Source organism: Kwoniella newhampshirensis, chromosome 2 (genome assembly GCF_039105145.1).
Source record: "Kwoniella newhampshirensis strain CBS 13917 chromosome 2, whole genome shotgun sequence".
Lineage (NCBI taxonomy): Eukaryota > Fungi > Basidiomycota > Tremellomycetes > Tremellales > Cryptococcaceae > Kwoniella > Kwoniella newhampshirensis.
Genome location: NC_089956.1, coordinates 26,062 through 47,161, shown reverse-complemented (window position 1 = coordinate 47,161; position 21,100 = coordinate 26,062). Strand labels below are relative to the sequence as shown.

At 50.0% G+C, this 21,100-nt stretch overlaps 6 protein-coding genes across 6 annotated transcripts; 5 read left to right on the top strand and 1 right to left on the bottom strand.

The window, feature by feature from the left end:
- Window positions 1–282: 282 nt before the first annotated feature.
- On the bottom strand, window positions 283–1,053 carry IAR55_000725 (uncharacterized protein; the record flags this gene model as incomplete). Its single annotated transcript, XM_066943859.1, has 1 exon — window positions 283–1,053. One exon carries the CDS (start codon window positions 1,051–1,053, stop codon window positions 283–285), a length of 771 nt encoding a protein of 256 aa, XP_066805060.1.
- Window positions 1,054–4,624: 3,571 nt separating this feature from the next.
- IAR55_000724 (uncharacterized protein) lies at window positions 4,625–7,616 on the top strand (the record flags this gene model as incomplete). The annotated part of the gene is made up of 6 exons (XM_066943858.1): window positions 4,625–4,687; window positions 4,811–5,113; window positions 5,206–6,048; window positions 6,102–6,380; window positions 6,434–7,431; window positions 7,493–7,616. 6 exons carry the CDS (start codon window positions 4,625–4,627, stop codon window positions 7,614–7,616), a joined length of 2,610 nt encoding a protein of 869 aa, XP_066805059.1.
- A 335-nt stretch (window positions 7,617–7,951) lies between these two features.
- IAR55_000723 (uncharacterized protein) lies at window positions 7,952–11,290 on the top strand (the record flags this gene model as incomplete). Its single annotated transcript, XM_066943857.1, has 15 exons — window positions 7,952–8,083; window positions 8,243–8,321; window positions 8,391–8,929; window positions 9,016–9,149; window positions 9,268–9,398; window positions 9,450–9,584; window positions 9,640–9,748; window positions 9,811–10,046; window positions 10,105–10,220; window positions 10,275–10,303; window positions 10,354–10,432; window positions 10,491–10,616; window positions 10,701–10,820; window positions 10,878–10,940; window positions 11,006–11,290. 15 exons carry the CDS (start codon window positions 7,952–7,954, stop codon window positions 11,288–11,290), a joined length of 2,313 nt encoding a protein of 770 aa, XP_066805058.1.
- A 771-nt stretch (window positions 11,291–12,061) lies between these two features.
- IAR55_000722 (uncharacterized protein) lies at window positions 12,062–13,762 on the top strand (the record flags this gene model as incomplete). The annotated part of the gene is made up of 8 exons (XM_066943856.1): window positions 12,062–12,097; window positions 12,238–12,583; window positions 12,636–12,756; window positions 12,847–12,998; window positions 13,098–13,210; window positions 13,286–13,361; window positions 13,459–13,614; window positions 13,689–13,762. 8 exons carry the CDS (start codon window positions 12,062–12,064, stop codon window positions 13,760–13,762), a joined length of 1,074 nt encoding a protein of 357 aa, XP_066805057.1.
- A 1,444-nt stretch (window positions 13,763–15,206) lies between these two features.
- Window positions 15,207–17,725, top strand: IAR55_000721 (uncharacterized protein; the record flags this gene model as incomplete). The annotated part of the gene is made up of 14 exons (XM_066943855.1): window positions 15,207–15,375; window positions 15,481–15,604; window positions 15,666–15,758; window positions 15,812–15,868; window positions 15,923–16,060; window positions 16,121–16,200; window positions 16,261–16,437; window positions 16,511–16,650; window positions 16,704–16,792; window positions 16,855–16,991; window positions 17,053–17,095; window positions 17,146–17,293; window positions 17,356–17,441; window positions 17,500–17,725. The coding sequence occupies 14 exons, from the start codon at window positions 15,207–15,209 to the stop codon at window positions 17,723–17,725; spliced, it is 1,707 nt and encodes a 568-aa protein (XP_066805056.1).
- Window positions 17,726–18,600: 875 nt separating this feature from the next.
- IAR55_000720 (uncharacterized protein) lies at window positions 18,601–21,007 on the top strand (the record flags this gene model as incomplete). Its single annotated transcript, XM_066943854.1, has 15 exons — window positions 18,601–18,620; window positions 18,706–18,765; window positions 18,829–18,869; window positions 18,927–19,103; window positions 19,167–19,241; window positions 19,308–19,426; window positions 19,494–19,880; window positions 19,932–19,941; window positions 20,003–20,023; window positions 20,092–20,284; window positions 20,335–20,385; window positions 20,440–20,483; window positions 20,535–20,552; window positions 20,607–20,789; window positions 20,841–21,007. The coding sequence occupies 15 exons, from the start codon at window positions 18,601–18,603 to the stop codon at window positions 21,005–21,007; spliced, it is 1,566 nt and encodes a 521-aa protein (XP_066805055.1).
- Window positions 21,008–21,100: the final 93 nt, after the last annotated feature.

The window sequence follows — 21,100 nt, the reverse complement described above, 5'->3', positions numbered from 1 at the left end:
TCTGTCGAACAAGTACCAATGCACGACCCGCAAACGTCATGTTACTCGACACTGAAATTATTCACTCTACCGCGAGTTCATAGGAGCCGGTAAATGTCACCGTTCTGTGGCCCAACAGAAATCTCAGCCCAGACCGTGTATGAAGACCACTTGAGTTCAAGGACAGTCGTTCTTGAGACAGCCACAAAGGCGACTGCATCTTCTTCTGTTCACTGAATCCCTACCGTACATGATATACACACGTAACTTGCCAGAAAGTCGTTTATGGACTGAATGACAAGGTCACCCACGAGTAATGGGGGTACATGACCACATGTCATAGATTTCCCAATCTGTTCTGATACCAGGTTCCGAGGTTTCGAAAGGATTGTCGAGCAAATCTTTGGACTGCCAGTCATTCTCCCAGCCCATTGCGGTATACTCTGTCCTCCTGAGCCATTTTTTGTATCCGGGTGTTGGCCGTGCGTCCGTCTCCTCGAGAAGGGTCGCCACATAACTGTTCCGGTCAGCATTCGTCACTTGCGAGATCCGAAACCTCATGTCTTTCCTCACGAGCGGACATCGGTGTTCGGAATCAGTCTCAAGATCGCAGATCAATTTTAGAGATACATCCTTCTCGGGTGTGGAACTTGGGACGTTGGTCGCATTGTTTGACGTTGGATCAACGATGGTAGCGTCCTTGATCTCAGCGTATGCCAAGATGAGTCTGACATCGGCGCTGGCGTACGTGGGTGTCGCAGTACCAGACCTTTCGTCGAAGTCGCTCAAGATCTTATAACGATTCGTGTCAAGATAATCACGGATAGCGTCTCGTTCATCCTTGAGAACCCAAACAGACCCAGAGCGATCGGTTGGTCCCTCTTCTTCCATTCTTTTTACCTCCTCAAGTCTCTTGTCGACTCTTTTCAGGTATTCAAGATCCCGCAAGAATCTCGGGTTGTCAGACAAGCGCCATTTGTAGGTCAATACGTCTGGCACCTCGTCTGAGAGCTGGTACCTACGCCAAGAGCCAAAATCTTTCGATTCATTCTGGGCAGAAGTCGTCGACTCCATCATGCAATGGAACAGTAAAGTATCAACGGAATCGAAGGCGCCAATGCAATGCGCTAGCGAATAATGGTCAGAATACTCCTGACTCGTGCAGCAGACCAAGAATGGACGTTGATGAGGTAGTAATAAGGAGAAAGTAGCCGCCCTGGAATACCGTAGGGACTTGCTTTATACTGGAGGCTACAAGATTGGCATCTTGGACTATAATGGGCAATGACGTGCGAGGGCAACTGAAAGGCCTTCCAGAAGGCAAAGAGACTTGAGGATGATGACATCCCTGGGAGAGATTGAAAGGGTATTTGGGACGGCACAAGAGTTGACGCAGAAATCCTTGAAAGGACAGCGTAATTGAAAACAGTTTAACTTACATGAAACACGTCTCACAGCCAAAAAAAAGCAACCAGCGAAAGGATACTTCGAACTCATAAAGGGTTTCCTAGGAGGAAGTGGATATGCCGTGGCAACGTCATGTGCATGCAAGAAGACGTGAGAAAAACGCAGTGATTGACAATGGCATTTGATTTCTGTTTCTGACCTCTCTCAGAGTGACTGAGGGGTACCACCGTGCTTCTGCTATTTTAGGCTTTCTCCTGCTATGACGATGCTTCTGATATTTGGCGATGAAGCTTACAGTTGCTTCTATCTCAACAAAACGCAACGACCATGCTGTAGCTGCGATAAGCTGTTGTGCGGACAATGGGCACCATCATGTCATGACGGGCCATTCCGCCACGACCAGTGCATCGCTACGTACTGTAAACCCTCTCAATATCATCGACATCTTCGATATTTTCGAGCATACACTCGATATAGCTGAACGATAGGAGCAGGGGGAGGTTGATCGATGCTCTACTCGTTCTGGTGGATGGAGGTACAGCGTATATATACATGACTCAGCTCTCGTCGTTTGACTTAGACTCAAACCGCTAAGAGATGCAAGATAGTGCGAAGCAAGCTGGTTTTTGTTCTTCATCCCCGGTGATTACCTCGACTCATTGTTGCCCTCCATACCGGTGTATCGAGTGCGTTGCGCAGCGATGGACGAACAATTTGAGCCAATCAACTCACACTCAGACCTAATGGTACGAAGATCTTTCTGTGGTGGCTAAAAGGCCACAGATAAGAACAAAGAGTTCGAACAGATAAAGAGGACCGTGGGGACGAAAATAGAGAATTGCTTCTAGTTAAATACACGAGATCTCACCAGGACTTGGCACACGGATAAAGATTAGCTGAAGAGCTGCAGACATCCTTGCGAGTCTCAAGTATCATCATATGCTGTCACTGACAACATCTTATGGATGACAGCAGACTTGAGAAGTATGAAGCCTAGACTGAGAGAAACCAAAAAGAAGCGATTATAAGGGGGGTGAGTTGTTTGCGGCATGGAAGGCCTCAGAAACAGCACCCGGCTGCCTTCGAGTTGTGAAGGTTGGGAAGACCACAAGATCGATGGAAGCAGAATATACAGAGCAACGTCTCACTGAAGGGTACGAACAGTCTTTGCAAAACGGAGAGGCTAGCTCCGGCTTGTGCGACCTGACTAGCGCAACAGGATGTCAAACGAGGTAAGTTGATGTCAGGGCATGTCCCTAACCCACAATGATGTCAGTTGATGTATGCCTCCTCTGTTCCGGTACTCTGTACATTCTGTAGAATGGAAGACTGCCAAATCGCGATTCTAATTTCTCCTTCAGCGGACGTTGGGGATGAGCTTGATGTGCTCGGTCATGTAGGGCCACATTCGTCAGGTTTGTCATATATCAAACCGTCTGCCACATGTGCTTGTCCATCAATCATTGACCACCTACACCAGATTAGCGTTCTTTCTGGCCATGCTTCGTGGGTCGATTCTCAACGAGTCGCTCACTACTGTACTATGCTTCTGACGAAAAGACCGAAGCAGACAGTGGGGGAACATCCGGTAGTGCTCAGTGACGTCTCCTTTCTTCTATGATATCCGCCCTGCGCCCTTTTGGCGATGATGGTACACTTGTCACCCTTTGAAGATACCGTTAGACAAGATGACGACTTTGAAACCTCGAAAAGGTCTCACGGGCGGCGGTTGCTCGTGGAGTGCCAATTACTGTCAATTGAGGATACGTATCATGCAGCCGGATCCTCTTACAAAATCCCTACACTAAATCATACCTTAAACCCGACCTCTTGATTATATGCTTCTCTTTATCGACTGCGCTGTAGTCGACATCTGGCTATTTTATCTGACTGATGCATGTGCTTGAAAATGAACCGCCCACAGTATAGCTCCGCGCTCTTTCACTTCCATTAGTCAGCTTTGCCCTTTTTCTCAGTTGCTCCACCTCTCTGATGTCCCCGGCATGATTCTTTTAAAGTCAGCAACCTTGGTGTTTCCTGCACGATACGGATTCTCCTCAGTACGGGGGTAGTACTCGAAGGTGGCTTCGCTCTCCACGAGCTCTTGTCCTCCCTGTATGTGCCCTGTTGCATACGTGGGAGAGGAGCTCAAAATACTGGATTCCAGACGAGCTGTGACGGTTATCACTGGCTGGCCGTCTTTCTGACCAAGCATCAAATGAGTGATTCTCGCTCTGCTTCGAACTCCCCAGAGGTTGTGCGAGTCCCCAAATAAGTAGGGAACGAAAGCTGTCCTCTGGTAAGAGCGGCTATCTGGTGTTCGTGAAGAGCTCGACTGATCCACTGCTCATCATAAACGGTAAAGGTAGAAGGGTTGTAATTTGATATGATCGGTTGGGATCCCAATCCGAATCCGATGTTATTTAGAGAGTGAATGTAGCACTCTGCAAGCTCACCACTGTCCTGGACTGGACGATCGGTTTTGGTGATCTGACATACACTCCCTTCACTGAACATATCGACCTTGTAGTTGAATCTGCTCATCTTACAGTGGACCTATTTGTGGAAGACCCTTGGGGAAGTCAGGTTGGTAGTGGTGTTGGTGAGTGCGCTGAAACACAGTTTTTGTCCATCTGTTGCAGATTCTTATATTCAAGATCCTCAAATACTACTCCTCAAATACTACAATCAAAGTCACAAGGCATCTTCTGAGGTACGTCATTGAACATGTCAACCTTTGATCTCAGAGCAACAGCCCCTCGATTGTCAATGTCATCGAAGGGGGCACGAAGGGACGCGATTGTGCTAAAAGTGCAGCACAAAGGAATTATGAAGGGTTGAGATTTTCGTGTCTCGCAGGATGACAACGGATGTTCTAGCTATATAACGTATCTGACTGTCCCGGGTCAGATGATGTCAAGTGACGTTGTCGAATCAAGTCGCCTCAGCCCCCCGCCCCTCCTTTTTCAGTAGGCTCAGGGAGCCAGTAGCGCTTGCCAGTGGTATTAATAATACAGGCGTCTTTCCTAAAAGATATATCAGTTATGCCAAACATAGTTAACTTACCGACTTGAGGCTGGAACATAGCTGCTATGTAGGTGCTGCGAAGCATCCTGACGTTGTGAGCCGCTTCGACCTGAACAGATGCAAGATGTTGCATTCTATACGCATGAAAGTGTTCGGTATGAGTGCACCACCAATACACAGCGACTGGCGAGGGACTTCCGTCTAGCAAGCGATGTCTACGTCCTGCACCGTCCCGAGGCCGTCGAGACCTGATTGTGTTGCCACTCTGACGCACGTGCCTTTTCGCCACTTTTTACGTTGAAACAGCATCCTCTTCAATTGCACGTCAACCAATGGCTTGGCATCTCTATCTCTTCTCATTTCTCTTTGACCACCGTCCCTCTTGATAATCGTGAAGAGAACCACCGTCGCCGATGGGATGAGCTCCATCACTCACGATCTTCCCTCCCTCCCATCCACATCACGGAATCACCAATTCTCTGTATCTACCTTACACCAACCCGACCCTCCCCTATCGACCCTCGCTTTGCCCCGTCTGGGGCTTAAGGGGTCATTCGCCAATCTCGCTCGACTGGTTGGGTTCACAAAGTTCTACGCGGACGAGGTGCGATGCGACGGGGAGAGAAGCACGGATCATGACGAGGATATAGACGACGCTGATGAAGATGCGGATGAAGAAGGACTGCTATGGGATGCTCAGGTGAGTTTGGCGGGATCTCTAGTAATGACGTATCGATGCGTCTCTTCGAATGTACCATGAACGTCTTGTGCTGATATGGACTCATATCTAAGACTGCTTTGATCGCCCACCACACCGACCTCGCTATCAAGCTGTACACTCAGGCAGCTCTTCCTCCTCATCGTTCGGCTGCAGCTTGTCTCGCTCTCGGTAATTTTCTGATACGCGGATCTGGTTATGATCGTGACGAATCACCATCCTCCCCTGCTGAGCCCCCTCTCTATGATCGGAAGGGTAAAGGCAAGTCTAATGACAGTGTCGCGGAGACGGAGTCGCCGACACCAGTCACTTCTCGGTTCTTCACCCGACTGTTCGGATCTCCTTTACCCAACCCATCTATTGCTCAAATCGTCTCCCCTCCTCTTACGACGCCTTCCGAAAGACGAAGAATCGATCTAGTCTCATCTGGATGGGAAATACCGAAGGAGGGCAAAAGGGCTGTGAGGGATGTGAAGGGCATGGGAGTCGCTGGAGGGTGGTTCGTGTTAGGATTAGGATGGCTGGTTCACGAACAGCTGGAAAGGGAACACAGAGGTCGTCAGAATGGCTTCGACAGCAGTTTCTTCATCCCTCAATGTACTGAAATCTCCATTGACTCAATCGATGCCGGTGATGGAGAGATTCTTTCGTTCGATCCAAAAAGGAGAAAGCGGAACACTTCTTCAATGCAGACCTCACAACCGCCTGAGACAGATCTATCAAACTCCACATCAACCTTGTCATCCGAAACCTCCAACTCTACGATCACTCTCGCCGCAATGAGAGCAGGAGGATCAGGATCCGGGTTTACGGAGGAGTCATCGATGGTGAAAACGCCAAGTGTGGATGAGTCATTCAATCCATACAGCGGACAAACTTTTGCAATGAAAGAAGAAGAACAGTGTTTGAAAACAATAGTGAGCCTCGTTTGTCACCATCTCCCAGCTTTTTACTGAATGGCCACGCGCAGTCTGAATTGCTTCAACCACTCCTGCAGCTCTACCGCCATGGTCATATACAACCTCAAGACCCTGTTGCTCTCCCACCGATCCCTCTTCAGCAGTTACCTCCCATCCTTCGACCCAAAAATGAAAATCAGAAGGGCAGAAATGTATGGCATTTGGGCAAAGCAGTAGCTGAAAGCATGGCAAATTTGGGATGCTTGCAAGGGGATCCTACTAGATCGTTCAAGGACGTGAAAGAGGTGGAGCGGACACGTGTTGCGATAAAGATCATGGGCAACTACCTAGTAAGAAATTCCTGGCCCTGAGTTATAGGCGTTCGACTGACGGAGTGACATAGCTCGGCACGACGTCTGCCGATAACGAAGCCGAGACTTTCTTCCGCACTGTCTCGTCATACTCCCCTCTCGGTCTTGACGTGGCCGACGACCTCATTTTACAAGCGGCAAAGCGGCTGAATATTCTCACTAGCACTCCAGAGGAAGATCAGGCTGGGTTATCAGCCGAGTTCCCTTTCCCGGCTGTCACTCCTGCTCGACGCTCACTAAATGTGAATAAACGCTCTCAGACCGTCAGTCGGTCTCCTAAAGAACGACAGCTGTCACATCGAAATCGGCAGCCTTCTGTTTCGTCGGTGAGCTCTACCTTATCGGCCCCAAAGATTCTCTCGACGCCAATCAAATCATCGCCATCCGTTGCCTCTCTGACTACCTTGTCGGAGGATGGAACGAGTCCCGACAAGGCCGGTCCCGAAGATGAGCAGGCACTGTCGACTCTGCGACGCGTTCACGCTCGGCTCAAGATGGAAACCTCGCCCTCTCCGCAACAGGAATCGCGATGGCCGTTCACACATGCATGGCGGATGTCTACTCCACCTCGTACCGTCGTGGATGTCAACGGAAATCCTTGTCAACCCGCTGCATCTTATGGCTCCGAAATCACAATTAAGCCTGTTCGACGAGCCTCTACCACCGAAATCGAGGACGGCCGCGCAGCTGAATCTCAATTCACTGTTGTGTCTTCATCGCCGGCTGACACCCTTCGGCCTGTCGCTTCGACTCCACATTTCGGCTCGCTTGGTGCAAGCATGGCCCATGAGAAGCCCTTCACAGCTGCATCAACTCCTATTCGGAAGTTGCCGTTCGAGCCAGCAGAAGCGGTAGCGCCTATTGACCCTGCTCTTGCAGCTGCGGAAATGTCGAGCGCTCTAACGAAGCATGTGACCTGTGGAGTGTGTGGTGTCAAGGGCGTCAACTTCCCCGAGTGCAGGAAGTGTGGTCTGACTTTCTGCTCGCGATCATGTCGCGTTGATGAGGATAAGGCAGGCAATGGAAAGAAGTGAGCTTTTATCTCTTTCAAGCGACTGGCACTAAGCTCACGACTTCCCTTTTCCTTGTAGACATATATGTGGGATGTGGGAATCTCAAAGATTGTTAGCGGTGCCTACTTTCACGACGAGACGGCCAAGCCAACATATGGCAATTCGATCTGTCTCGCCGGCCAGAGCTACCAGGGTTCACTGAGCATGAGTCGGAGGAGGAATCAATCGGTTTAGGTGGGACACTTTCTGCTATACACGCATCGGCGAAATCAGTCTGTAGCTTGGACGGGAATTTGGTCTTGTAGCTACTTTAGCATTTGGTTGTATTTTACGAGTAGTTTTGCCATGGCACACACGATGACAACATACCTGCTGGAAATCTTCCACGTCACAGAATCTTTGCTTCCACTTCTCACACCACTGCTGTCATCCGTTTGTGCGACCCTGCCTTGGTTTCGAGCATCAAAAACCAAGAACCACACAGATCACGGACCAGCTGCGACCCGTCAGTGCTTTAACAGTGATACCTACGCCAAGATGTCGATATCCGAAGTCACCTTCAACGCGTTGAAGGACATGGGCATCGAGCCGGTTTTAGCTCGGGAAGCAGCGTCAAGGTATCATTCGGTAGAACCGGCTGTCAATTGGTGTTTTGGAGATGGAGCAAATGTGAGTAGATTTGGCTAGATTATGGCCATCGGACAGGGGTGAAGAAAGAAATGCGGTGGGCTGAAAAGACACTAGCCGATATGAAGAGTGCAGGATGGGGCAGATCCAGACAAGCACGCAACGGACCATGGCAGCTGACACACTCTGATGACATGACAGTGGCAACCAGAAGTTCCTCAGCCTGAAGCCATGCCGATACAGCACGCTTGGAGACCACAGGCAACACAAGGGACATCAGGTGAGCTGGATCTTTACGCTTGTCCTGATCCCATCAGCTTATCAAAACGGACTTTTCTGTCCACACCAGTCGAGCATCGCGAAGTTCTCGACGCAGACGACGATTCCACCTTATCCTCCTATCCCCCTACTCCTTCGACGCAACCTCCACCTCCCAAGACCACTACTCTTGGATCCAACAACCCATTCCGACAGGATGTGACAGCCGCACCCCCACCTCCATACCCCGCTCGACCTCTTCAAGGACAATCATCTTTGACACCTACACTCATCGATGATGATGACGAAGACGAAGAATTGAGAAAGGCCATCGCTCTATCCCAAGCGGAATCTGTCCCCTCATCATCCGTCTTACCAGTTCCAGTCCCAGATCCGACAGCTGAAGTGACTGTCACGGCAGTCGAGGACGACGGGATGAGATGGGACATAACAGATTTCGATGAAAATGAAAAACGACAAGAGAGAGAAAGGAGTGTGCGAGCAACGGGTGTACCACCTCCCAGTCCCGAAGGTGAAGTCAATGACGAAGGGGAGGTTATGCAAACTCTATTTGGACCTAGTGAAAAGAACGACGTTGAAGGGAAAATGGCCCTTGTTCCCGCGGGACAGGTGAGTCCACCTCGACTCGCATCCAACGGACGAATGTGTTCGAGTACGGTTGCACAACAATGAGCTAACCTGTCGATACACCGCAGAATAACTCGTTGTCAAAAGAGGATGCCGACATGAACAGAGCGATCCAGGAGTCCCTTATGACAGCGAGTTTCCACTCGGCTTCGGCGATCCGAGATGCGGACAAGCCTGTTCCTGTCAAAAGACAAGAAGGAGCGTGAGTGCCAACCACGAATGATTCGATCCCCCTCCAATATGCTTGATTTATCTTCAGTCCAACAAGCAACGTCTGTTTTCTCCGTTCGATGATGAATCTGACGTTTTCCGCTCAATAGCCCTGTCGCCCTGTTCTCCCAATCAGGTCAATCCTCGTACGCCACCAATCTCGTTCAGGCCATGTGCGCCGTTCCTCAACTGCGTGAGGCTGTCCATACTGCCCTCGCGCAAGGCAACAGTCTGTCAAGGAGTGAGTGAGCACCCCGACACCAAATGAAGCCCGCAACTGATCCTTGGATAGAGGGAGAAGTCATCGCTGGTCTGTTCAAAGAGGTGGAGGAGGATCCTTTGAGTTTCGTCGAAGTGGATGAGCCTCTGAAGGATTTGAGAGACGGTTATGAGAGGTATCAACTGCCTCCGAACGAGCCCGCCAGGGGTGAGTCATATGTGTTTGACGAGACAGAGGGGCTGCTGAGGTCGATTTTACCCAGAATTTCACTCTACTTTCGAGAAAGAGATATTGGATATCTGTACCGGCGATATAGGTAGTTACGAGGTCTCAGAATCAGATTTAGAACGATTCCGAGCGCCGTACAGAAGGTGAGCCCCGACACTTTGATTCACGTGCTATCTAGCGCTTACTACTCTGCGGTCAATTCCAGACTTTTCAACACCCTCATACAACGAGATCCGCCCCATCCTCCTGCGACGCACGTCAACTTTCGCCGTCGAGCCGGACTCCCGAATGATGTGTACAGCCATCTCGCAGAGATACTGTGGGGGGCCGACGCTCCGAATCAGAGTATCAACGAGCTGAGTGACGTTCTCACCGTGATGCTGGGATGGACACCTGGATCTGCAAGAGAGATATGGCAGCTGGAAGAGACTGTCGTACTGGGTGAGTCGGGGACCATATTGCAAGGAATAGCAGAAGGCTGATTGAGTCGATCACGAAGACCGCTTTATGACGAGTAACGCAGCGTATGCAGCCCAAAAGAGGGCTATGCAGTCCGTCTCTGCCGGAAATGTGCGCAGAACGCAAGAAAAGATCGACCAATTGTCCTTGCATAATGTACGTCCTGCTGTTCGAGACAAGGGTATCTTTTCCTGATGAACCATTTTGCAGGGACACAATTTTCAAGATAGTATAGCGACGTGAGCTTGCCATCTATCAGCACAGTGACAAGCTGACATTGAGCCCGCAGGCTAATCGAACACTTTGAAACGAGCCCTCCGAGCGACGATGCAATGCAGGCAGAGTCAAGGAGAGAGATGAAAGAGAAGGTTGGTGATCTGAAATCAACCTAAGGTGGCAAGATTGACTGGGCTTTCTGCTCGACAGCTCGAACAAACGCTAAAAGTCCTCAAAGCGAAGGTCGCCGAGCTCAAGATGGAGCTAGAGGAGGAGAACAAAGCGGCGACAGGAAGCGTGTTTGAGACGGACGATCCTGCTTTGAAACAGCATGTGGTGAGTTTGAAGTCGCAATCGTCTGCCAGTATATCTCAACTGTGTCGTCTCAGAGCTGACATTAATGACCTCTGTTTGATTCAGTACACACTTCGAGCTGTATTGTTTCATGACGGCGCGCTGGTTGGCGCTAATCACTTGTATATGTATGTAAAGGGCGATGATGGTAGATGGTGGAAGATGCAGGAGCACGAGGTTACTCAGGTGGGTGCCTTCTCTGGCGGCGGAGTGACAAGCATATGATTAACCGCGAATGCATAGGTCGAATGGGAGACTATAGCCAGTGACAAAACAGGATTGTGGATGGATGGAGGACCATATGTTGTGAGTGACTTTGGCGTAAAAAGGCAGTGTGCAAGAAATCGTGCACTGATAAGTCCCTCTGGTAGCTTGTGTATTCGAGGGAAGGCCTCAGACCAGTCTCGCCGGCCGAGTCTCCGGTAGCTCAGACTGCAGTCGCAGAAACTGAGTCGGAAGGCGCGAAGATCGTGTCAGAAGGGGATCTCATCGATGTCACTATGGATGAGACTCGGGCGCCGATAGATCTGTTGACGGGAACCGAGGAGACGATGGGAGCGGCTAATGAAGTGAAGAGGAAATCGCTGGATGTGTCCGGTGATAGCGGCAGTGGAGAAGTAGTGAAGCAGGACAATGACGAGCCTATGCTTTTATGAGTCGTGGAAGACGCACAAATTGGAGATCTAAAGATAGCATCAGCTGTATCATGTATCGAGTCCATGTCATCGTCGGAAGCATTTTGTCACGAAACAGAAGGAATACACACAGTATCCTCGTCACACGAACGGGATTCCTTCAGACCTCCGTACCGGTCGTTTCATCATTCTCCGTTCGCTAGCATTTGGAAAAGGGGATGTCCAAGGATCCTGTACGGACTGTACTGCCGAAGAAGTACAAGAGCTTACTTCGGGTGAACTCAGCTCGGTATACGTTGTTTAGGGAAAAGGAAGCGACTATTTTGGGAACACAAGTGGGCTTCCTTCGGGATCTCCGTTATCCCTTCGTCATTCGCCAGCAATTGAAGCAAGTGCTAGGAGTAACCTGCCCAAAACGTTGGCTACATGTAGATGTGTGAAGAGACAATTCGTGCGGGAAAGATAGACACTATCGTCAAGAACGAGCTTCGGGGAACTCCTTCGGTCTCTCCGTTCACGTTGACTACAGCAGTATCATCTTCCGTCAATCGCTAGGAGATGGGGAATACCTCCGAAACAAAAGAAAAGCCTTGCCTATTTATGGCTGCGACATTCAGTCAACTCGGCCTGGATGTGCTGTGCAAGCCGAGATACGCTGTGGACCAGGTTGACTCAACCCATCTTCCACTGGACTCTACTGTATAAAAGGGCAGACTGTCATGTACATATCGAATACTGTGCTCCACAGTGTTATCGGCAAGCCGCATGCCTTCCTCAGCACAGCTTGACATAATGCCTACTGTCTTACTCACTGGGATCACCGGTTTCGTGAGTTGATCATTCCATCCTTCTATTATCATCCTCTCCCGTCTACTGTTTCTGTCCCACATGACTGCCTTCCACCTCACAGTCTCCTGTTTCTTCGCCCTTTCCATCAGACAGACTGACATTGGACTCCACAAACGAAGCTCGCTACCCATGTGGCTCTCGTCTTCTTGAGAAACGGCTGGACCGTCCGCGGTACCCTTCGAGACGATACCAAGAAATCTGCGGTTCTAGCTGTTCCCGAATATGCACCCTACATCGCGAACGGCAAGCTCGAGCTCGTCATCACCGGTCCTTTGGACAAGAGCGATTACACAGTCGCTGTGAAAGGTGTGGATGCTGTCGTGCATACCTCTGCGCCTTTCGAGTACAGGGAGGATGAATTCAGGGAGAGACATCTGGCTCCCGCTGTGAAAGGGACCACGGACTTGCTGGAAGCTGCGGCATCGGAAGAGAGTATCAAAGCGGTCGTCTGCACAGGTAGTCATGGTCAGTAAAGCAAACATCAGCTTCCTTCTCGGAGCTGACATTGAGATCTCAGGAGCTATCGGATACCACATCACTCACCCGAGCCAACAGAAGGGCATGGTCTTCGATGAGAACAACTGGAATCATTGGATTTTGGAACAGTTGGATGAGATCGTCCAGAATCAGTCTGCGGGGTGAGTCTCACTCCTCCTCCCTTTCTCAGAATTACCAGCAACCATGCCAAAATCAGCCGCGACTTATCGCTGACAAGAGGGATCATAAAGTGACAACCCGTACGGCATTGCGGCGCTCTTCTACATGGGAGCAAAGAAATATGCCGAACTAGCTGCATGGGATGCCCAAAAGGCTGCCACAGAGAAGGGAGCCAAGTGGAGTCTGGCATTTGTTATCCCTTGTATGCTATTTGGTCCACCTAGTAAGTGCCCACTGGCTGTATCGACCGTCGGGGAAGTCCCTCTAGCGATGACAGCCAGGTGTAATCCTGTGGGCAACGGAGAGCTGATATCGATCCCAGTCCAACCGCTCAGCTCTTTGTCCTATGGTGGCTTGTCCACCATGCTGCAATGGGCCCTTACCAAGGGCAAAGACGCTCCTATCATGGAGACGCTCTTCCCTTACTACGTTGACGTGAGTATGGATGTATCCACATACTCTAGTTCCGGCGACAGCTCTGACCGTTGTCTGTTTTCCTCGTGTACACAGGTCCGCGATGCCGCTGAAGCTCACTACCAGGCTGTGGTCAAACAAGCTCAAGGTCGATTCCTTCTTGCAGCAGGTCGTAAGTTGGATCCCTGGACCTCAGCCTTACGTCGGATCTCTGCTACTACAGAGCACATCTGTGTCACTCACTTGACTGACATTGTCATTGGTGTCAGCCTACGACTTCCAGGAAATCGCAGATATGCTACGTGGACAGTTTCCCGAACAGAAAGACAGGTTCCCCGTGGGTACACCTGGGAAATACATGTACAAGGATCCGGGAACATACACTCTCAAGGTCGATAAGAGTGTCAAGGAGCTCGGTACCGAGTGTGAGTACTGTATCATGCGATGAATCGGATCGTTGGACCAGAATATACCTGATCGATGATTTTTGACGGTGCAGATCGTCCTAAAGAGGAGACCGTCAAGGATGCCTACACTCGGCTGTTCGAGCTTGAGAAACAGGGCCTAGAGTGATCGTACGAGTACTGTACTCTGTACTCCGTCCTTTTACTCTGTACTCCGTTCTTTTACAGTGGCCTGTCTGTACAGGCGAGTGGCCAGAGATGTCACTATGTCATGATTGAATCGTGGTATCTGATGCGGCCCAATGGCCCGCACTGTGAGATCGCATGATTTGGCCGAGGACCAAGTGGTATTCAGATCATGACCAATAATCACTGGACCTTCTGAAACGAAGCAGCCTTCAACCTTCTATAGCGGGGGACTCGGAAGTCGGTTAACCTCATGTCCTGGATATAGAATGATCCCCTTCGCTTGGCGGTATCGTCACTACGAATATCACACTAGGCAACACACACGGAAGCGACGGTGGACAACCTCCACTCTGTCGGATCTTCGTGCTGTCCGACTCACCCTCCCGTCTGACCGACCAGAAGCAAATTTGCGGGATCACTAGGGGCCACCACAACCTTTCATCTTGCCCGTGGGTCATCGGCTCCTCGTCCTGCTCAGAAACTACGGGGATTCACCCTCAGCTCAGGTATGAAGCGAGACATCCAACCCTGTGTCTCCAGGATGATGTGCGCGTGTGAAATTGGTAAGTTGATCGAGCTAGATGGTCTGAGACTGTCCACACAAGTCACCATATACAAGTCAAGACAGCCGCAGTCTTTTGATTCTCGGTGAATTCGCGTCGGTCAATGATATCGTCCTGAAAACTCAAAGTTCGGATTCTCGAGGCCCGAATTCTCACAATTACCAGTACTCGAGTACTCAGTACTGTCCTTCCCAAGCACCATCCGCAGGGGCAGTTTTACTAGTGTAACTTACAGATAGCTCTGGGTCTCAATGCTAGGCAAGGGCAAGCCCATTCTCGGGACCAATCAGGGATAGGGTCGAAAGGTTTTCTCTCTTGCACGAGCACACCGTCCAGAGCCACCCTGAGGTGGACAGTAACGTTACCGGCGGCAAAGTCTCAACTGGAATGACGAAGGGGGCTTTCTTCCTCTCGTCTCAAGTGTAAGACCTGACAAGAATAAAAAGGAAAAAATTAAAAACAAAACCAAAGAAATGACCGCGATGGGTAACGGTTGCCACCGATTTCCCTTCTTTGTTCTCGGTTAGAATCAGGATCTGGTACTTGTTGACATGACGACTACGAGTACTTAGTTAGTACTGGTGGTGACCGACTCTTTGTCCCGGGGGGAAGGAGAGAGGGGGACCAGAGTGGAGATTGAGATCCCCCCTTTTCCTCCAAGGTTGAGAATCTGTGAGAGTGTCGGTCAAGGACATACCTTTCTGTTTCTCTGAGGAAGAATTGATGTGGGTCGATTCTGGATCAGAGAATTGATACTGCAGATATTAACGATTCATCATACCATTTTCTGTATCTTCCTTCCCGTGTTGATTACCATTTCTTGCGTCTGTTTTCTCTTGGACCACCTATACACGCAACAAAATGGTAGCAGCAATTTCTGGCGGTGGTGGTGGACTCAGTAGCTATGGCGATTGGTTCAAGAAGGAATATCGACGACCTATCCTGTTTTGCGCGTTAATCGCCATCGCTCCTGTCGCCTACGGTTACGATGGAACTTACTTCACTTCTTTGTTAGAGACTCCCGTGTTCAGTGAGTGCAAAATACATCTCGTAGTAGTGAAGCGCCGCGAAGAAATGGCAGCGAAGCAAGCTAGTCGAGCATGGCTGACCGTGTATCGCGCTTTCATCTACTTAGTCCGTCAATTCGGTGACACAGATGCCAACGGTAGATCATCCATCTCAAGTAGTGACCAATCCCTTTGGGTCTCAATCATTCAAGTCGGTGAAGTTTTCGGTTCTCTCGCAGCTGGACCAATCGGGTGAGCACAACATCAAACTTCACTTGTCGAAAGTCGCAGTGAGCTGACTCCTTTCCCTCAGTGACTGGTCCGGCCGAAAAGGTGGTATCGCTTGCGCCATCACTCTCTTGGCTATCGGAGTCATCCTTCAGATGCTCGTTGTCGGTAGCGGAGCGTGAGTGACGCGTTGCCATCGAACTGTAATCGTCGTATTGATCTCTTTACCAGCCTGATCACTGTTGGTCGAGTCATTGCTGGTGGTGGTATCGGTATCATTTCCAACGCGTAAGCCCAACTTTTCTTTCAGTCTGAACCAAGACTGAATTTCGTCCGTCACAGCGCTCCTCTCTACCTCTCCGAGATCCCTCCCATGGAAATTCGAGGTGCCTGTGTGTCCAGTTGGCAACTCATGCTGGCCATTGGTCAAGTCATCGGTGCTTGTGTCGGTCTTGGTTCTCACAACCTGTCCAATACCGCGTAAGTCATAATCACCTACCTATTCGCCGCATTTTATCTCAGCTGACGTCTCGTCTGCAGCTCGTGGCGTATCCCTATCGGTATCAACCTCGTTTGGGTCGTCCTTCTCGTCGGTGTTTTGTTCATAGTACCCGAATCTCGTAAGTCGAAGTGCTCCCTTCCCAACGTGACCGCACAGGTGCGCTGACCTTTCCATCCAGCTCGTTGGTTGCTTTACAAGGGCAAGCCTGAAAAGGCTGAACGAGCTTTGTTCAAGATCCATGGTGGTTCCGATTATAAGGAGATCCTAGTCCAAGAACAACTGGCTATCCTCAATAAGTCTCGAGAGGAAGAGGCAGAAGCCTCCAGTTCCGTCTCTCGATGGAGCGATTTGTGGAGTGAGTCCACACCCCCTTGTTCTGGTGGTGAACAGCGTGCAGACACTCTGACAAAATTCGCTTCGATCCTCAGGAAACCCCGTCGAGCGAAGAAAGTTCATCGCTACCGTCGGAATCTTGGTTTCTCAACAGATTTCGGGTGTCCAATTCATCTTCTCTTACACTACCACTTTCTTCACCCTGGTCGGGCTGCAAGATACATTCATCATCACTGTGAGTGGTAACACCGTCATAAGCACGGAATTCGCCCTGATAGCATATTTCAGATCATCGTCGACTGTATCGAAGTCCTTGGTGTGCTTGCCAGTTTCTTTGTCGTCAACAGGTTCGGTCGACGACCTCTCCTTCTCTACACGTGAGTTCAAACAAGGTTTTCATTCGAGTCAATTATAGTCTAAGTGCTGACATCACACGCAGCGGTATCTTCATGTTCTTCACCCTGTTGGTTGTTGGAGCCCTTGGTGCGGTTGCCGGCCAAGGCGACAGGTTCGAGCCATACCTCGCCGATCACCCTTCGTTTGGAAAAGCCGTCGCTGCGATGATTTGTCTTTATGGTGTGTTCAGAAGAATCTATCATTGTCCTTGAAATTGCAGCTGATCCTCATTACGATATAGTGTTCGCTTTCAACGTCGCATGGGGTCCATTGGCTTGGGTTGTGTAAGTGAGAGTTTGACCACATTTGTCAGTACATGCTGACAGTCCTGCAGCGCCGCCGAAATGTCCACTGGTCGAAACCGACAGAAGCACCTGTCCATCGGTACAGCCATGTTCTGGATCTCCGCTTTCGTCGTCACTTTCACTCTCCCCTACCTCTTCCAGCCTTCTGAAGCCGGCCTTGGTCCTATGATTGGTTTCGTGAGTTGAAGCTTACCCTCGACTCTTTGCCGGTCTGGATATTGACGGTCGGCCGTTCTCAGATCTACGCTGTCGGTGGAGCTGCTTCTGTTGCCTTTGTGTACTTTGTCATCCCAGAGACCCACGGTCGTACCCTCGAGGAGATCAAGTAAGTGGTTGCTCTGTCAGCAACGTCTACTAGCTAATACTGATACTGTCTGTTTCAGCTTCATGATGGAGGCCAGGATTCCCACTCGTCAATGGAAGAACTACGATCTCGCTACTGTCGTTGCCAAGGACGAGAAGAAGGGCAGTCGATTCGCGGGTACAACGGAGCACGTCGAGGGATCAGGTGCTGGCGGTGCTGCAGGAGGAGAGGAACGACCCAGACAGAGGAGATTCCTAAGTCACTTCCAACCGAAAGAAGTGGCTGCTGCGGCCGAGTCACCTTAGGAGCCGTGAGATGCTCTGATAAGCTGTATCCATGCTGCAAGGTCTTTGGGTCACACCTTCTATAGATACATAGATGATACATTGATTTCAATGCATTCTTAGATCGTCACTCGCGATAACCCTTTCTGTGACTTATGCACATGTTGGCTCCCCCTCGGAGCCACATCCTCTTTCGACTGCGGAGTTATCCTGATAACGTCAGTCCACGGGGTGCCGACAACGTATCCGTCAAAAGAAAGGTGAAGATGCATGTGAACAGGAGATATAAAGAATGCACATGTGTTCGATTCCTTTTCATCCTTTCATCTCCATCGATCTGAACACGCTATCCATCTGACCTGTTCGGTTCAAAGACTCTCAACAGAACACCCAACCAAGGTCAGTCATCGCAGCCAAACAGCGAAACAAAACGTTGCGATGCGAGGCAAGATCAAACCCGCTGTATCCGCTTCAACAGACGACGACATCTGATTCTGGCTTTTACTTGCTTGTTTGCTACTTTCACCATCTCTTATCCTCTCAACGCAGAGAGATACAGAAGATGAAGAGTCTTTTGATTTCATGATCATCTCTTGATCATGAGAGAAAGAGAGCGACACGGGTGCCTGGTCTACAAATGGTTGAACAAAGTCAAACCTCTTTGATCTTCTTTGCATCGTCTGCTCCAACCCTCTCCCCTCCCTCTCTAGAGGAGTGTGGGCGGTTGTGAGTTGATCGTGCAAAGCGGACATTGAGGAATGACATTTGTTCTATACTATTTTGTGAGACCTGTGCTGAGATCATACCGTCTGAAGCGGATCAGGGTAATGCCTGCGTCGCAAGTTGCTTTTCTTTCCATTGTCGTGTGCTCACCATGTCGTAGAACATTAAGGATCATGTCGGATTGGCATACGATGTGAGTAACAGTTGCAAGATCTCAGTGCTTGTTCTAGGTGTGACAATTGTGGACAAGGTCTGATGTGGGTGGTATTCCCTCACAGACCCAACGCTTCCGATCATCTAAAATGGTACCAGAACAAGGGGCAGATGGAGCTCAACTTGTGAGTAGTACTGCAACAACATGTGTGACTCTCTTGGCCAGACGCTTACGAAGTGGGGTGCAGCTTTCTGAGTATCATCTTTATCGGAATGGTTCTCAATGGATGTATGTCGAAGTCATTTCCAATGTGCTGGAGAAGATCCCAACTCATGTTTCCCTTAGACGATGGCTCTCTCGTCTCTGGTCTGCAAGCTTCCGAGGCTTGGCAAGCCGATCTCGACTATCCCGATGGTGTACGACTCGGTCTTCTCAATGCTGTTGGTAACATCGCGGGATTAGTCGTTGGTCCTCTCATCACCTACATCGATGAGACTCATGGAAGACGATGGGGCATCCGATGTGAGTGTGACGGCTATTCTCCATACTTAGATCCTGTATCGAAGCTGACATCAAAGTGTCTAGTCTATGGTGTCACTATACTTATTGGTTCGGTCATCGGTACTATCGCTGGTGTTTCCGGTGCCAGTGGTTACGGTCGTGAGTATCAACAAACGTCTTGGCAGTTTGGTGCCGACTGATCTCTGACGTGTGATTTCATCGCAGTCTTCGTCGCTGGTCGAGCGATCATTGGTCTTGGTCTCGCCTCCTTCCTCATGACCAGTCTCATCGTTGTTCAGGAGATCACCCATCCCCGTAATCGTGAGACTGTCGCTGCCTCTTGGGTGAGTCGAATCATGCTTGACATGTTTTTGGAACAGGTTCTTGACTTTCTTCTATCTTTCTTCTCAGAACTCATACTATATCCTCGGATCTGTCATCGCTGCATGGGTCAACTTCGGTTGCGTCGGCTACATCACCACGTCCTGGTCTTGGCGTATCCCATACATCATCCAGGTCCCATTCGCGCTATACATCCTGATTGCAGTCCAATTCGTCCCGGAAACACCTCGGTTCTTGCTTGCCAAAGGTCGGGAAGAAGAGGCGTTCGCCTTCTTGGTCAAGTACCACGGCAACGGCGATGTACAAGACCCGTTAGTCCTCTTCGAATTCGAGGAGATCAAGCGAACCATTAGGGAAGAGCAGGCTGCAAAGGCACAGAAGTGGTCTAGGATCTTGAGGAGTCGTTCCAACAGGCATCGGTTGGGTTTGGCAGCTTTGATGACGTTCTGCACGAATGTGAGTAACCGATCTTGTGACCAGGTTATAACTCTGCTGACAAATATGCAGATGTCGGGGTGTGAGTATGGCTGCGAGACACAAGTATCGGCGTTTCAACTGACTTGACTTGTTGCGAACAGCTTCTATTATCTATTTCTACTGTGCGTCAGCCAATCATCGATCTATCAATACGAAGTGCGTTCTGTACTGACTTCACATGCTCTCGCAGACACTACGGTCTTCAACCTCGTTGGCATTACGGGTGCTGCAACGCAAACTGGTATATCCGCAGGACTCAGCGTTTTCACTTGGTTCTGCCAGATCGGAGCGGTATACACTGGCAAATTCGTCGGAAGGAGGAAGATAGTGCTTTGGGTGTGGCCTGCCCTCCTTGTCAGCCTTGTCGGTCTCGCAGTAGCTGGGTAGGTCGTTGAATCGGCGCCCGAAGACAGTGACGCTGATGATTGATCAGTGCCGAGTTCGCAAAAGCCGAGGATGGCAACAAGAGTGCTGGTATCGCTACGTGAGTGGAGGAAAGTTCTTTATCCTGCAAGATCCCTGCTGACAGCATCTCTAGTGTGGCACTAGTGTGGATTTACCTTGGATCTTTCAACTTCTCGAGTGAGTGTCTATCAATAGTGTTCAAGGTCCTATTTGCTGACGATATTGCAGACCCCGTCATATATTCTTGTACGTTCCTGAAACATTTCCGTTTTTCCTGGACCACGCTTACCTTGGATGCAGATCCTGCCGAGGTACAAACCTTCTCGATGCGAAGCAAAGGTCTACTTGTTTGGAATACGGTCTCACAGCTCACTGGAGCTTATGTCGTGTGGGTTGATGCCATCGCTCTGAACGCGATTGGATGGAAATACTATATCGTGTACATGCCACTGGTCATCATCCAGTGGATCTTGGTGTACTTTTGTGAGTCTTGTTGTCCTCTGGCTTGACGACCCCACTGATACCTGGTTCCAGTCATGGTTGAGACCAAGGGTTACACCCTCGAGGAGATCGCTATCGCCTTTGATGGCAAGAACAGGAGCGACTTTGATGTCAGCATCTTACCTGCTGTGGAGCAATACAATGGCCAAGCGGATGATGCCAAAGATGGCGATGACGGCGGTGACCGGGACGCTAAGTGAGCGTCGCTGTACGCAAGAGAGCTGAGTCGGAAGGAAGAGGGACACATTACCGTAAAGACGCGAAATGAAGGGAAGGAGGGCTCTCCATCCGCC